Source organism: Brassica napus, chromosome A9, assembly GCF_020379485.1.
Source record: "Brassica napus cultivar Da-Ae chromosome A9, Da-Ae, whole genome shotgun sequence".
NCBI classification, from domain to species: Eukaryota; Viridiplantae; Streptophyta; class Magnoliopsida; order Brassicales; family Brassicaceae; genus Brassica; species Brassica napus.
In genome coordinates, this window is record NC_063442.1 from 12322248 (window position 1) to 12336562 (window position 14315).

General features: G+C 38.3%; 3 protein-coding genes across 4 annotated transcripts; 1 reads left to right on the top strand and 2 right to left on the bottom strand.

The window, feature by feature from the left end:
• Positions 1-578: 578 nt before the first annotated feature.
• BNAA09G15890D lies at positions 579-2331 on the bottom strand. Its single transcript, XM_013894818.3, has 7 exons — positions 1902-2331; positions 1648-1702; positions 1481-1555; positions 1307-1398; positions 1143-1224; positions 991-1074; positions 579-900 (listed from the first exon to the last, which is right to left on the bottom strand). Exons 1-7 carry the CDS (start codon positions 2234-2236, stop codon positions 775-777), a joined length of 849 nt encoding a protein of 282 aa, XP_013750272.2. The 5' UTR covers positions 2237-2331; the 3' UTR covers positions 579-774.
• Positions 2332-4843: 2512 nt separating this feature from the next.
• On the top strand, positions 4844-9666 carry LOC106452655 (ubiquitin-like domain-containing protein CIP73). 2 transcript variants are annotated; one of them, XM_013894815.3, is made up of 17 exons: positions 4844-5042; positions 5212-5346; positions 5451-5568; positions 5881-5979; positions 6080-6195; positions 6363-6449; positions 6694-6888; positions 6972-7041; positions 7111-7265; positions 7388-7552; positions 7627-7698; positions 7763-7880; positions 7963-8267; positions 8340-8489; positions 8598-9110; positions 9200-9337; positions 9419-9666. In XM_013894815.3, the coding sequence occupies exons 2-17, from the start codon at positions 5227-5229 to the stop codon at positions 9479-9481; spliced, it is 2484 nt and encodes an 827-aa protein (XP_013750269.2). In that variant the 5' UTR covers positions 4844-5042; positions 5212-5226; the 3' UTR covers positions 9482-9666. The 2 variants fall into 2 exon arrangements, with proteins under 2 accessions (XP_013750269.2, XP_013750270.2); XM_013894816.3 differs by having other exon boundaries at positions 8352-8489.
• An 881-nt stretch (positions 9667-10547) lies between these two features.
• LOC125577874 (G-type lectin S-receptor-like serine/threonine-protein kinase At5g35370) lies at positions 10548-13399 on the bottom strand. Its single transcript, XM_048739953.1, has one exon. It carries the CDS (start codon positions 13298-13300, stop codon positions 10688-10690), a length of 2613 nt encoding a protein of 870 aa, XP_048595910.1. The 5' UTR covers positions 13301-13399; the 3' UTR covers positions 10548-10687.
• Positions 13400-14315: the final 916 nt, after the last annotated feature.

Sequence of the window (14315 nt, forward strand, 5' to 3'; positions counted from 1 at the left end):
CTGCTCTCGCACTAACATCACGGTCGGTGGTGGTTCTTGCAAGAAGGACAACTAGTAACAACACCGAATATAAATAACATAAAAATCAGTCAAGTGAAAAATCAAAATTTGAACACGAAGCCTAGATCAAAAAAAAAGAACACAAAGCCTAGACAAAAATCTTTCGATAATGAAAAATAAACTAGGCCAATTAATGTAGTAAATGAGACCAATTATTTAAAAAATCACCTCAGAAATTCAGAAGTTCAATGTTGCAAACGATTCTTACAACTAACCACGCTCTTAATGACATGAAAATATGAAGATGTAGTTTAATAATTAGAAAAATCTCATGATTTATCGTTGACTTCATGTTTGGATAGCATCTGCCCACGTATTAACAACTATTGTGTCTCTCCAATTCGTAGCACATTTTCTTTGCTGAGATTGGAAAGTTCCCACATTTCCGTTTTTCTTCACAGAAAGCTCATGCATTTCCATTTACCGAACTATTTTCTTCTTCGCTGTTCACATTTTCTTTTTCAGGAGGAAATTCATTGGACCGGCAATGTGTACCTTTCAATTTGTGGATAAATATATAGTTGAATTATGATTATTTATCTATGCTTGAACATGATGTCATTATTTACGTATCATATACATCTGATCCACACTTAACCACAACCACCTGAACTTTTGAAGCTACATTAGATGAATCTACAAATGCAATCCAGCCACTGCTTTCTGTATTTACGAGATTGGACCGCTTTAACCATCGATTCCTGAGAGAAACTGCTATGGCTCGTGTGAGGGTTTTGCCAGATACTGGCGCCACTCTTCTGGCATTCCCTTATTCGCTCTCAGCATTCTTATAGCTGCATTTGTTAAGGGTATGGCAACAATGTCATAGTCTTTTGGTTCCTGCGGTTAACAACAACAAAAATATTTTGTTTCAAGATTTTGAGGCAAACTGGTTAAAGTTAAGCCATTGCAGTTTGAGAAATAATATACCTTTGGAGACTTGAGTAACTTCATGTGTGCTTCTTCTACTGTCTTCTGACCTTTCTTTGAGTTGCATCTTGAACATGCAGCTACCTATGTTAATGAACAAGTTAGATTATATAATTTTAATGATCTTTCAAAAAATTTAGCCAATCACGTACCAGATTTTGCCAAGTCCATTCTCCACCTCGAGAAATGGGGATAACATGATCAATGGTCAAGTTTTCACGGGAAGAACAATATCTATATATATCCCAAATAACAAAAGTTGTGTCAATAAGAATACACACTGTTTCAGCTAAAAATAGTGTAGGAAATTACTCACTGACAAGTGTAGTCGTCTCGTAGTAAAATGTTTTTACGACTCAGTGAATTTTTCACTCTTCTTCTTTTAACAACCTGAAGCAGATGTGGAACCTGAAGCAAAACAAGAAGCAAGCTTTAGAATGGTAAAAGAAAAAAAAAGCAAGGACATTAAACTATTCATGTGCTAAATTACCCTTAAGACAGCAGGTATGTAGAATGAACCAGTAGGAGAATTAACAGTCTGATCATAATACTCCAGAACATCGGCCTAGAGAAGAAAAATACATAAAAAAAAACTGAATGAAGGTTTCCTTCCAACACAATATATATCAAAATGGGTTTACAGCTTTTTTGCCTGACCTTATCCATGTATTCCAGACAGATTGCACGCTTCCAGCAAACAACATTCACCGGCCTATAGTGATAGGCAAAGAAAAACGGATCCAAGTTAGACAATACAATTGATTCAAGCAACAAAATCTACACAATACTACCAAATTCAAGACAAATAATGAGAACACTTATTGAAAAAAGGATGACCAAATAGCCAAATCAAAAAATGTCCAATTATTGTTAACACAAGAAAGGTTAAAATGCAGAAGGAGAGGGAGGACCTGTATGAAATGTCAAGAACCAAGCCTCTGAAGCAAGATAGATCATCCGTCTCTAACTCACTCTCATCTCCGTACAAGTTCCAATCATCTGCGTCCTCGTCGCTAACGAGATTCTTCTCAGCGTTATCAAGATCCCTAGTTTTCTTTCTGTTTGGAAAAAACGAGTAAGGCGAAGAAACTCTCGCACGAAACAAGTCAAGCTTTAATCGGCTCCGGCGCACACGAATCAACGGCGATCCAGCGGCCATGTGACGAAATTGGTCTCTCGAATACTCGCCGAACGATAATCCCTCGTTGCTGCAGATAAGCTTCGATCTCACCGAGACATGCGCCATTCTACGTGATGATTTGATCGACGAAGAAGCAGAGTTTGACAAGTTAGAAGCTGATCGAAGTCTTGGAAGCGAAAAACATTTGCAATTTGGACTAGAGAAGAGCCGTTAACCACAAATTGATTTCTATAGAAAATATCCAACTTTGTAAAAGACGAGTTTACCCTCAAAATTGGTATTCCTCTAAATCGACAACCAGACCGAATTAAACCGTGAACCGGAAACAGTTTGTTTGGATGGATAAAAACCAGTTTTGTTTATAATTTGCAATCAAAAACCAATTTTAATTATGATTTTTGTAAAAATTATACAAATAAAAACTTTTTGATTTTTGTTATATTTATTTTTTTAAATTCATATTTCAAAGTAATAAATATTTAATGTCAAAATATTAATTTTATATTGAAAGTCAAAATATGAATTTTATATTTGATTTTTATTTGGTTTGTATCTATATTTTATTTCATAATTATTTTTATTAAAAAATTAATAACTAAACTTGTAAAATTGACTGAAGATAACTAAAAAAAATAGAGTAATTGGCGTAGATACACCGAGAAACCAATGTAATTTGCCATATAACCTTGTTTCTTTTTAATATTTTTAATAACTATAATATTTTTATCTCTATCTCTCTCTTCTCTCCTTTATCTGTTCTAATCTTTTTATCTCTCGTACAAATTTTTCAAATCATCTTCTAATTCAACACAAATTTTTATTTTTTTATTCTGATTCTTTTGATACCCATAATGTTAATCTTATTATCTCACTCCAATTCTAATGTTTCCAATTTCGAATCACAATCAACTTTTAGATAATATATACGTTAGTAGGTATTTTATTACTTACCTACTATTATTTAGATTTTAATGGATTCTTAATCGATACATGAAGTGTTAGCTGTTACAAATAGATTTTGAGCTATTTAATAGATAACTAATTAATTGTTAATAGTTTCATTAACTGATATATGATTTGTTAGTCGATACATTTGTTTGATACATAGATTGTTAGATGATACTGAAATTATTAGCGGATATGTTAGTTGGTATGTAGATTGTTAGCTGCTATGTAAATATTTAGCTGATAGATCTAGAGTTACTTGTTTTCGACAAAGCATAAGGATATTTTTGTCCGCACAGTGTCAAAAAGTTACTCCTTTTTGGGTTATCCATAATTATGGGCATTCAGCAAATGTATACCTTAATTGGAGATATTCCACACATTGTCCCAAAAAATATCTTACGAGTCTATATTTATTAGATCATGCCATGATCTCATGTAAGCATGACAACACTATGCTTATAAAACATATTGACAAGTTTACCATCAGATCGAGTCATGCGTATCTAGACGAGATGACTCCAACCAACTATAAAAGTCACAAGCTTATAAGGCCATGCACTTATCTAAAACCATGATCCACAAAGCCACATGCCTATAAATCACTGACCCCATGCCATGATCATCTGATCATGTAGGTTCACTGTCTAATGAATTAAAAGGTTCTAGTTCTTCCCGAGGCCAAACCTTAAAATGTTTCCTGGCAGGCTGTCAAGTGGTTCAGGTTGTGATAGTTTGGGTAATCTAAAAAAACGGTGTTCTACTTCTTACGCAACAAGTAATCTTGTTATGAAGGTATGATTCAGATTATCCAAAATGCACAATTTATCCTTCGGTTTCAAACATAAATTTGGAAGATAAGATGAAAATTTTCTGAGATATTTAATCCATGAATAAAATAAACATGATACCGTTTTGTAGTTCTCACTTCTGTTTTTTTGTCTTCCAGCCTCCAGATCATATTTTCCTACTGTTTTCGAGCCAAAAATAAAACTTTTAGATAAATAGAGATCTTTCTTTCATGATATAAAATAAACTAACCTAGATTTCAATCATGACTATCGATAAGAGAGATTCTGAAACTCTAAAAAAGGGGATCAACTATTATTCACTTCGATTAAGAGATAAGTAGTTAGAATGAAGGTTTATACACCAATACGTTGTAATCCTACCATTAAAATCAATAAAATACTATCTTGGTCTCTTTCTCTGCTTTACTTTTGTTTTAGTAGTGTTATGAAGAACTCTATTTTATTTTATCCCAATAGATATGATGTTTTTTTTATATGAATGTGAATTCTCAAAAAAATGTATTTGTTCAAACCATGGTATACAACCTCTGGAAACAATGGAATAATATGCTTCACAACCAAATTTGTTTGCCCGGTGTACTGGTACTATAGCCAGAATTGTTAACAATGAAATCAGAAATACTATCACTGCAAAAGGACATAGGAAAGGATTTAAATATCTTATGTTGCTTTGGATTACTTAATATCAATCTCTAGAGTGTCTTCACTTTTTGGCTTGGTAGAGCAGTTTTAGATTTCAAATTGTAAATCTCTCTTTCATTAACAATTATGATGTTGTGGAGCTGTTTGGTGGTTGCATGCTTATAAGGTTTTATGGAGATGAACATGATTGATCTTTCATGGAGATATATAAACTTGATTAAGCAAACCATTTATGAAAGATGTTACGAAACCTTATTTATAGGTGTTACTAATGTTAAAACACACAAATATAGAGGCCCGGCCCAAGTTTAAAATGTATTAATAGGAAGAGTCCATATTAAGCCGAAGACTGGCTGGCCCTATATTCGCGAATGCGTCATTTTAGATTTCGAAACATCTCTCTCTAGATTCTTCTTCACCAATCACGCTCTCAACGATCTCTCTTTGCTTTTCAGTTTCCGAAAATTGTTTCGCGGACTTCTTCTTCCTCGTTCTGACTTGCAGATTCCCAGGTTCTTCTCTTGACTTGGATTTAGGTCTTCGTTGTTTGATCTCGTGTATTGTATTCTATTGTTGATTTTGAGAAAACCCTAGGATTTTTTTTCTAGATCTTTCTTTTGTGTTGCTAGCTTCCGTTACGGTTTTGATTTGATGAAAGGTGGGAACTTTGTATGCTTTCAGATACTATAAGGGTTCATGGGAGATCAAGCCGCTAATCAGTGCTCCAGTAGCAACAATGCGTCGGTAGAATCAACCCTTGAGCTGAACATCAAGACGCTAGACTCACAGACGTATACTTTCAAAGCTGACAAGAATGTGAGAAATCTATCTTCTTTTTATATGTTTTTTGTTTTATTATAAGTTTTTAAGCAGAGTGTGATTATATCTAATAATACTATTTGGGCTTCAACTTGTTTCAGGAAATGGTTTCTGTTTTCAAAGAGAAAATAGCGAGTGAGACTGGGGTTCCTGTTGCTCAGCAGAGGCTCATTTTCCGGGGACGAGTTTTGAAAGATGATCACCCTCTCTCCGAGTATCGTATCCTTACTTTTTATTATAGTGCAGTTGGTGTTATACCATGTATCCCTTGCGGGATTTTCTTATAGTTATGTGAAAGGAAGGTGCTCCTTTTATGGATACGTGTTTGAAGTATTGCCTAATAATACCTTTTAAGCCTGCATTCAGAGTGTCAATTTTGTATTATTAGCGATCATTCTACAACAGTGTGCTCATGAAATGCCTTGTAATTTCCTCTGCAGACAAAGCTGTAATCTTAGATTTAGTTTTATGTCGGTCCTTTCCTTCCATCACTTGATTACTTCAGTATAGTTTAACTTGACTTCATCTTAGATTTGGAAAATGGGCATACCTTGCACTTGATTGTGAGGCAGCCAGCAGAATCAATGCCATCATCTGGTATGCCTTCAGAAGGAGCAGCTGCAAATGATGGTAATTATATTCATATCCCCTTGTGTGATGAAAGCGCTGTCAACACAACCTATATTTGGTGTTTCTTAGAAGTAATTTCAACTTAATGTCTCATTAACAGGAAATGGTACAAATGGTGGACAACCCCGAGGTCGTGGACACATCTCCCACAGCGTAGTCCTTGGGTCTTTTAATTCTCCAGATCAGACTGAAGGCTTTGGTCCAGATATCAGCCGGGTAATCCTTAAGCATTTATGATATTAGGTGTCTCTTGGGATGTATATTTGGTCCTCTGGGATGGTTTGATTAATTTTGGGAAAGACGTGGCTGATCCGCTTTTACTTTTACTTAAGTTATCGGATCATTTCTAAATGCTGACCCGCTTTTGCTTTTGTGTTACTTAGGTTATTGGAGCAGTTTTAAATTCTTTTGGAGTTGGTGGGCAGAACCTTCCAAATAACAGTGTTAATGTCACGCAGCCGTCTATGCCCGTGAGTTGCTTTTCTTTACTCTACATTAAAATGTAGTTTTAATGAGTGCCTTTTCTGCCATTTTGTTCTATTTTGTACATTATTTAATCGTTATTGTGGTGAAGACTTCTGGGAAATTTATTTACACTAATGATTATTGAGAACCAGGTGGTGTTACAATCCGGTGTGTTATCTTTTATTTGATGTTTGTTAATGTTACCATCCACAGTTTCATGTTCCTAAATTCACTGTTTCTTTCCTATAGTCCAACTTGTCTGGCCATCCTCCGCCTGGAAATGCATCAGGTGGAACGCCTGCCACCGGTGGTCAAAGCCAAGCGGCGGGACAGTCACAGCCTAGGCCAGCATTTACTAGTGCAGCATTTCGAGCATCTATGCCTCATGTGGTTCAGATTCCTATTACAGCAGCTACAACGATTCCTATTCCTTCATTTCAGACGGTACTTACACTCATGTAGTAATTTGATCTCGAGTCTAGAGCTTTAATCTTGTTATTTGACGATCGAACTCTCTAACTATGCAGCCTATCCCGGATTCTTTAGACACTCTTATGGAGTTCATTAATCGGATGGAGCAAGCATTATCACGAAACGGTATTGATCTGATTTTTACTATTATGTTGAATAGAAACACATCAACAAGTTAATTGGATTTTCGTTCAGGCTATCAGCCAGATACCTCCTCTGCTACATCAGAAGGTCGGCCCAGGGAAGAGTTGCCTAGAAATAGACAAGGCCCATCAACGCCTGAAGCACTGGCTATTGTCCTGAGGAATTCACAGCGTCTACTAAGTGGTCTAGCCGTCTCTTCGTTATCGGTAAACACCTTCTTGATACAGCTTATTAATTGGTTCCAATCTTTCTCAGTAGATTAAATGCCATTGTTCTGGTTTTCAGTATCGGGCATGTAACAATATTATTTGCAACAAAATTGTTGTAGCATATTGCAGGACGTCTAGAGCAGGATGGATCCTCTTCAGATCCTGCTCTCAGGGCACAAATCCAGTCAGAGGCGGTGCAGGTTGGTCTCGCTATGCAACATTTAGGGGCTCTCCTTCTGGAGCTTGGGCGTACACTTCTGACACTGAGAATGGGACAGTCTCAGGTGCGTTTTGGGTCATTTTCTTTCACGATTGTTCTCCTTTTTTTCTTTCGACTCTCAAACAGTGTGACCCACAGGAATTCTCCTACGTGCACTCTGGCCCTGCTGTATACATATCACCGTCAGGACCGAATCCTATTATGGTTCAGGTAAGCGTCTTATTTTCTAAAACTGCTTTATACTTTTAAGTATATTTTTTCCTGTTTGTTGCAGCCTTTTCCGCATCAAACCAGCCCACTCTTTACTGGTGCGGCTGGCTCATCAAATCCAGTAACCGGACAAGGTGGTTTAGGAACTCCCTCAAGGCAGATTAACATTCACATACATGCTGGTGGGTGAAGTTCACACTTTTTCCTATTGGACCTATAGCTTCACAATTCTTCTTCTTCAACAACTATCATTCTTGATTACAGGGTCATCAGCTTCACCTACAATGTCGTCAGTTGGAAACCATCAAAGCAGTGGAGAGCAAGGAGAACATAACAGCAATACAAGTTCAGTACGGGTACTTCCAACGAGAAACTTCACTGCTGCTCCTGCTCCTGCTCCTGCTCCTGCTCCTGCTCCATCACATTTTACCGGTGAGAATGTGTCTGCTGAGATTCAATCTGGTGCTTCTAGTGCTATGACTGAGCAGGCTACCAACACTGTGGCTACTTCCACACCGGAGGAAAGTAGCCCATTGCGTGACTTACCATCTGAGAGGAGCGACTCGATTGTATGTCTTTCCTGCAATCTGATTATTCTTTATTTCCTGTTCACTACATCTCTGCCTATCACTAATCTACAGTTTTTCAACCAGGGTCAACGCGGTAAAGAACATTGTGAAGATTCAGGGCATCCAGAGGTAGATACTACCAGTGATGCCAAATTAACTAAGAAGGCTACTCCAGAAGTCGTGACCCCACTTGGATTGGGGCTCGGGGGTTTGGACCGTAAGGTAATGAACTAGTTTTGTTGTCATTGCATCGCCCATCGACAAGGAATGTTGGTGGTTTTTGGTTCCAAATGCTTACAGTCATTCTATATTTTTCTTTGGGGTTAAAAGAAACGAAGCAAGCAGCTTAAGACATTAGGTAAGAACGAAGATGGTGGGACTTCTGCTTCGGTTGAAGGTGTGCAACAGGGCAGTGGGACCAGTAGTCAACAACAGCTTTTGCAATCTCTCTTTTCTGGTAGTTCACGTGGGCGAGGTTCAGATGATGGCGTAGATGTCTCAAGTGCAATGTCTCAGGTGTTGGAGAGCCCTGTTTTGGATGGATTGCTAGGAGGGGTATCTCGACAAGCTGGTGTTGATTCACCAAATATGCTGAGGAATATGTTGCAGCAGTTTACCCAGAACCCACAGATCATGAACACAGTCCAGCAAATTGCTCAACAGGTGGATGGTCAAGAGATAGAGAATATGATGTCAGGCGGAGCTAATAGCGAAGGAGGTGGTGGCTTTGATCTCTCTAGAATGGTCCAGCAAATGATGCCTCTAGTCTCACGTGCTTTTAGCCAAGGAGGACCATCATTTGAACCGGCATTACAACAGGCTGATGTTCATCAACCTTTACAGGTATTACATCTATTTAAAACTCTAGGCACAATAACCTCAAGAAACAGCAATTGTTCTTGATCTATCCCGTTTTGTTTTTGTCCACTCAGGCAAATGTTCAACCCATGATGCAAATGATTGAGCACTCTGATCCACCAGAAGATGTCTTCCGTGCAATGGTTGAAAATGCTGCGATGAGTCAAGAAGACCTTGCAGACGTTCTCTGCAGTGACGAAGCTCTTGCTCATGTAAGCATTAAAGTGACTAGTTTGCTTGTTATAACTAGTAGAAATTCCCACTTAACTAACTTGTTTATTGGGGATTTGCAGGAATACGCGGAGTTGCTAAGGCGTGATCTGGAAGGCCGGCTACAAGATAATCATGGTCCATAAGCTACTTTGCAATATTTGGTTGTTGAATTTATTTGTTTGAAGGTTCTCTGTTTACTTGCTAAGATCCCCCACTTTGTATGAAAAAATTAGGGTTTGGGGATAGTTTTCTAAGCTTGAGATAATCGACATTAATTTATGTGGTCTCTGAATGACCTATTCAATGTGATATTTCCATTAACTGGCAATTTTGGTTGTGGTCTCAAGAGATCTCTAACTTTCTACACTCCATTATTCGAGAGAACTGATTAGCTGCAAGGGTGTCAAAAAGGGTAAACCAACCCAAATGGTTTGTGGCTTCTATGGATTATGGTTGAAAACACAGGACCAAAAAGTGGAGTTTATTACGGTTCAAAAATGTTTTATATTTTAAAATTTAGAATATTAACGTTCGTTTAATATAAATAACATTTTTTGGTTAGAATAATGAAAAAGCGTTGTTTTAATGTCATTTCCAACTTTTTTTACTCAACAGTCAACCGTTAAAAAATCATTTGAAAACTTTTGATGACTTTTTAAGGTTGTTGAGCGATATGTCTAATGTCTCCATCAACTAGATTATGGCATTATGCAATGCAAGCAATTCGATATTTTCTGTTTTTATGGAGTGTTAAATATTTTGTTAATTGATAGTTCTCCTTCTCCCCATTGTGTTTGTTGTGATTTGAGGATAAGAGAAGATATGAAAGTAACATAGGAATATGAAAAGAACAGAGATGGATGAGACCAGAGAAAAACAAAATTTGTTGGAGATGGGAGAAGAAACAAGAATGAAGAGGAAACATAGATGTAATTAGAACCTGTGTTGCTCTTGATAACATTGGATAAAGGAAACTGATAATAATATTGATGAGTATATATATCTCTAATTTTATATACAGATCTGGTGAATACCCAAAAAAAAAACAAGTATATTAGACACATTAGGGGAGATATACGGTACTAACGTCTAGTTGAGATTACTTTCTGTAAGCCAATAGTTTATTCACAAATCTTCGTACTTCAAAACCAAAATATCAGGATGCAACGGTTAAACATTAAAAAAAAAAGCAACATTGTCTGTAATCTCTATGTCAACATTTATCCAATTATCATATATGAACAAGGCCTATTAACAAAGTATAACCAACAATTTTACCAAAAAAAAAAAAGTATAACCAACAAATAAATAAAACAAAAGAAAAAGTGATTCACGTTAAGACAAATTCCTCACCGTGGACCCGACACCTCCTGTGATGCCACGTAAGAAGCTGACTGCCTAGAGCCGCCACTATTAGAGCTCTCTCTCCGGTGAAAACCCATATTGTCACTCTCCCCATTTCCTCCTTGAACAATAGAAGACTCCGCAAACCTCAACCCATAAAACCTCAAGAAGTTGAGCGACTCCATCCTCGGATTCCCCACCGGTATGGTCCCCTCGAACATACCAACAACAGCCGCCATCGTCGGCCTCAGAGCCGGCTCCTCATGAACACAACACAAAGCTATCCGAACCAACTTCGCAACCTCTTGGCTCGTCACCCGACCCTCTAGCCTCGGGTCCGCTAGCTCCATGTAACTCCCTTGTTCGTGCATATCCAAAGCGTACAACGGAAAATAAACCAAACCAGAACTCGTGGTCGTTGTCGTGGAAGAGTTGTTGTTCTGATGATTCTCCTCCGCTGCGCTGTTGCTCCGAGACCGGAACAAGCAGTTTTTCCGACCACTCACTAGCTCTAACAACACCATCCCGTAGCTGTAAACGTCGGCTTTCTCGGAGATAGCCGTGTTTGTGATCCACTCGGGAGCTAAATAGCCTCGAGTGCCTCTCATGGTGGTGAACAAACTCGACTCCTCTTGGCTTAAAAGCTTCGACAACCCGAAATCAGATATCTTCGGCTGGAAATGATCGTGTAATAAAATGTTTTCGGGTTTCACGTCGCAGTGTATGATCTTTTGCTCGCATCCACTGTGTAGATAAGCCAGCCCACGCGCCGTTCCAAGCGCTATATCAAACCTTTCTTGCCATTCAAGCACTGGACCGTTCCCTCCGAACAAAGTCTTTTCCAACGACCCGTGGTTCATGTACTCGTAGACCAACAGTAACTGCCTACCGCGAGCGCAGAAGCCTCGGAGTTTCACTAGATTCGCGTGCCGGATATTGCCAATCACTGCTATCTCCGTGCAGAACTCTTGTCTACCGTTAAGCCCATGGTTTGTGATTTTCTTGACCGCGATTAGGGTTTCGTCAGGGAGGGTTCCTTTGTAAACTGCACCGAATCCGCCTGATCCTATCTGCAACTTGAAATTCTCCGTCGCTTGTTCAAGCTCTTCGAATTCGAATTTCCGAGGTAGTCCAGGGATACGGAAAGATCCTAGATCTCCTGATCCGAATGAGCCCAGTCTAGTTGCTTGCTTCTCACGGATACTGCTGTATCTCATTACCGCGCATCTTCTCCACCAGAGGAACCCCAGTGCGATCACAAGGAAGAAACCAGAGCAAGGTAATAGCACAAGCGCGATCAAAGGAAAACTAGTTTTACCTCCAGGTGGTTGATGAGGCGCATTCGTTTTTTTCACTGACAACTTTGCGTATCCGATAAGATCATGATTGTCTTTTGAGTTCGTTACTAGAGAGAGAGACCCAAACGAATCCTTTACCAAATAGCAAGACCGAGACGTGTTCTCGTAGAAAACACCCAGGCACGAGCAATTCTTACTGCATAGATCATGACACGTCGATAACTCGATATCGTGTTCCACAGGATCTGTGAATCTAGTTGAGAAGTAAGACAGACCGTGACCGAGTTCGAAATACGAAACATTGCTTCCTTCGCAAGTAACAGGTAAACTCAACGATTGGTTAACCGGAACACATGTATTTTTGCCCGCATCTAGCCGCATCCCATCCACACACGAACAGCTCTCGTTTTCCGAATCGTTATCAAGATGGCAAACCCTGAGCTTGCCGCACACTAACGGAACTTGACATGGATCCATAGGACCAGAGATCTCCGTGACCATACTCTTACCAGAGAATCTACTAACGATGAATTGACCAGACGGATCCATCTTAGCTACTCGAAAGTCGGAGGACGGCGGTAACGGCACGCGGATTACCGCCGTCGTCCCGTTCCTTCCCATTAAAGCCAATCCAGAAGTAGTGACGGTTAAAAACTCGACGGGAAAATTCGAATCGACGTTGGCTTGTGTATGCATCCTCAGCTTCCAGTAGTTCTGTCCTCTCCACTTCATAAACCCACCAGTTTCAACGACTACGAATTTATAATCTCCCTGGGAGAGATTGTACCGTGACACGGATCCGGACAAGAACATCCCAACGGGAAGTCTTTGTCCGAGAACGATCGTGTCCGTCGGGAATCTAAAGCTTTCCCAAAGAGAAGCGTTGAGACGATCGAGCAAAAGGAGGTTTCCCGAGTCCGTTAACCGAAGGGAGTGAACCGGAGAGGCTAAAACCGGCGTTGACCAAACCGGTGTTTGGTTTACACCGTCTTCGATAACGGAGATTCCTTGAGGGGAGAGGTTCATTTTCCCCGCCCTCGAAACGGGAGAGTCACGATTCGAAGACCAGATTGTGGAATCGGAGTCGACGTGGATGATTGAGAAGTAGAAATCGGAAGAGGAGTCGTCTCCTGGACTGAATAAACCGGCTTTGAAGATGGAGTTAGGGGAGAAGAGGAAAGCTCCTTTGGAGCTGTCGATGAATCTGAGGTTAGAAGCAGTGAAATTTGGATAGACAAATTCTTTGAAAGAGCCACATGAGACCGAGACAAAGAGATGATAGAGACAAAAGAACAACAACAACAGAAACACCGATCTCATTTGGAGACTTGTCTGTTTTTGTTGGGTTCTTATTATTTTACATGAGAACTGGGATCATCGGAGATGAGTTCTTGTTTGATCTCTTTTGTGTGTTTCAAGAAATGGTGTGTTTGACCAAAAAGTTGTCTCTCTCAGCAAAATTATTGGTGTTGCACCTTTTATTTGACTAAATTCATTTATTATTATGTCGACTTTAGTTTATAACAAAAACAATGTCATCATTGACCTTTTCGCTCTGGTAAGTTACATTCAAATTTGTTGCGGTTTTGTACGTATTCATCATCTTCAGAAATAAAACAAAAAGGACAAAGAACTAGAAATTCTTTCTTTACAAAAATGTTTTTTTAGAAAAGCTGAATATTGTATACACGTTAGGGGAGTTAAAATAGTAGTTAAAATAACGTGTTAGGCACAGACCCGGCTCTAAGAGAGTGCCAACTGTGCTTTTGGACAAGGTCCTAATCTTTCTTTTTCTAAATTTTCTTGAAGATTCAGGGTCCAAGATTTTAAGATGAAAAAAAAAACTACTACTAGTATACAGAGTGGACAGAAGAAGATAAGAATGTTGAAATATGTATAGCATTCAGGAAGAAAGCAAAAGCATAAAATCATTGGGGACGATTGGTTAGGAATAGGATGTAATAAGTGAATTTACTTTAATTTATATCTACAAGACTACAATGATATAAATTATCAATATATAATATTTATGTAGTTTTTAAAGTTAAATTTTAAAAAATAAAGAGATGGTTCTAGGAGTTTTGTTTTCTAATGCAAAAACATTGTTCTAGGAATAGTTTTTACTCTTCATTTAATTTCTACGATTACTTAGATATAGCTACATCATTTACAATAAAATGATTATTATATAATATAAGTTATTTAAAATGTTTAACTTATTTTTAACTGAAATTAAAATTAACTTTCATGTTTTAATTAAACCTATTTATATATTTATTTGACTATTTGCTTTTTTTATAATGTTTGTTTTAGTTTAACAATAGTAATGCGATGT

What these genes read in the sequence shown, in the direction of transcription:
- LOC106452655 (XM_013894815.3), top strand. Translation starts at nt 5,227, where the DNA reads ATGGGAGATCAAGCCGCTAATCAGTGCTCCAGTAGCAACAATGCGTCG. An exon ending in CGAATCCTATTATGGTTCAG is followed by an intron (nt 7,699 to 7,762) that starts GTAAGCGTCTTA and finishes TGTTTGTTGCAG; the next exon opens with CCTTTTCCGCATCAAACCAG. An exon ending in ATGTTCATCAACCTTTACAG is followed by an intron (nt 9,111 to 9,199) that starts GTATTACATCTA and finishes TTGTCCACTCAG; the next exon opens with GCAAATGTTCAACCCATGAT.
- LOC125577874 (XM_048739953.1), bottom strand. Translation starts at nt 13,300, where the DNA reads ATGAGATCGGTGTTTCTGTTGTTGTTGTTCTTTTGTCTCTATCATCTC.
- BNAA09G15890D (XM_013894818.3), bottom strand. Translation starts at nt 2,236, where the DNA reads ATGGCGCATGTCTCGGTGAGATCGAAGCTTATCTGCAGCAACGAGGGA. An exon ending in ACATACCTGCTGTCTTAAGG is followed by an intron (nt 1,399 to 1,480) that starts GTAATTTAGCAC and finishes GTTTTGCTTCAG; the next exon opens with GTTCCACATCTGCTTCAGGT. An exon ending in AGTTACTCAAGTCTCCAAAG is followed by an intron (nt 901 to 990) that starts GTATATTATTTC and finishes TGTTAACCGCAG; the next exon opens with GAACCAAAAGACTATGACAT.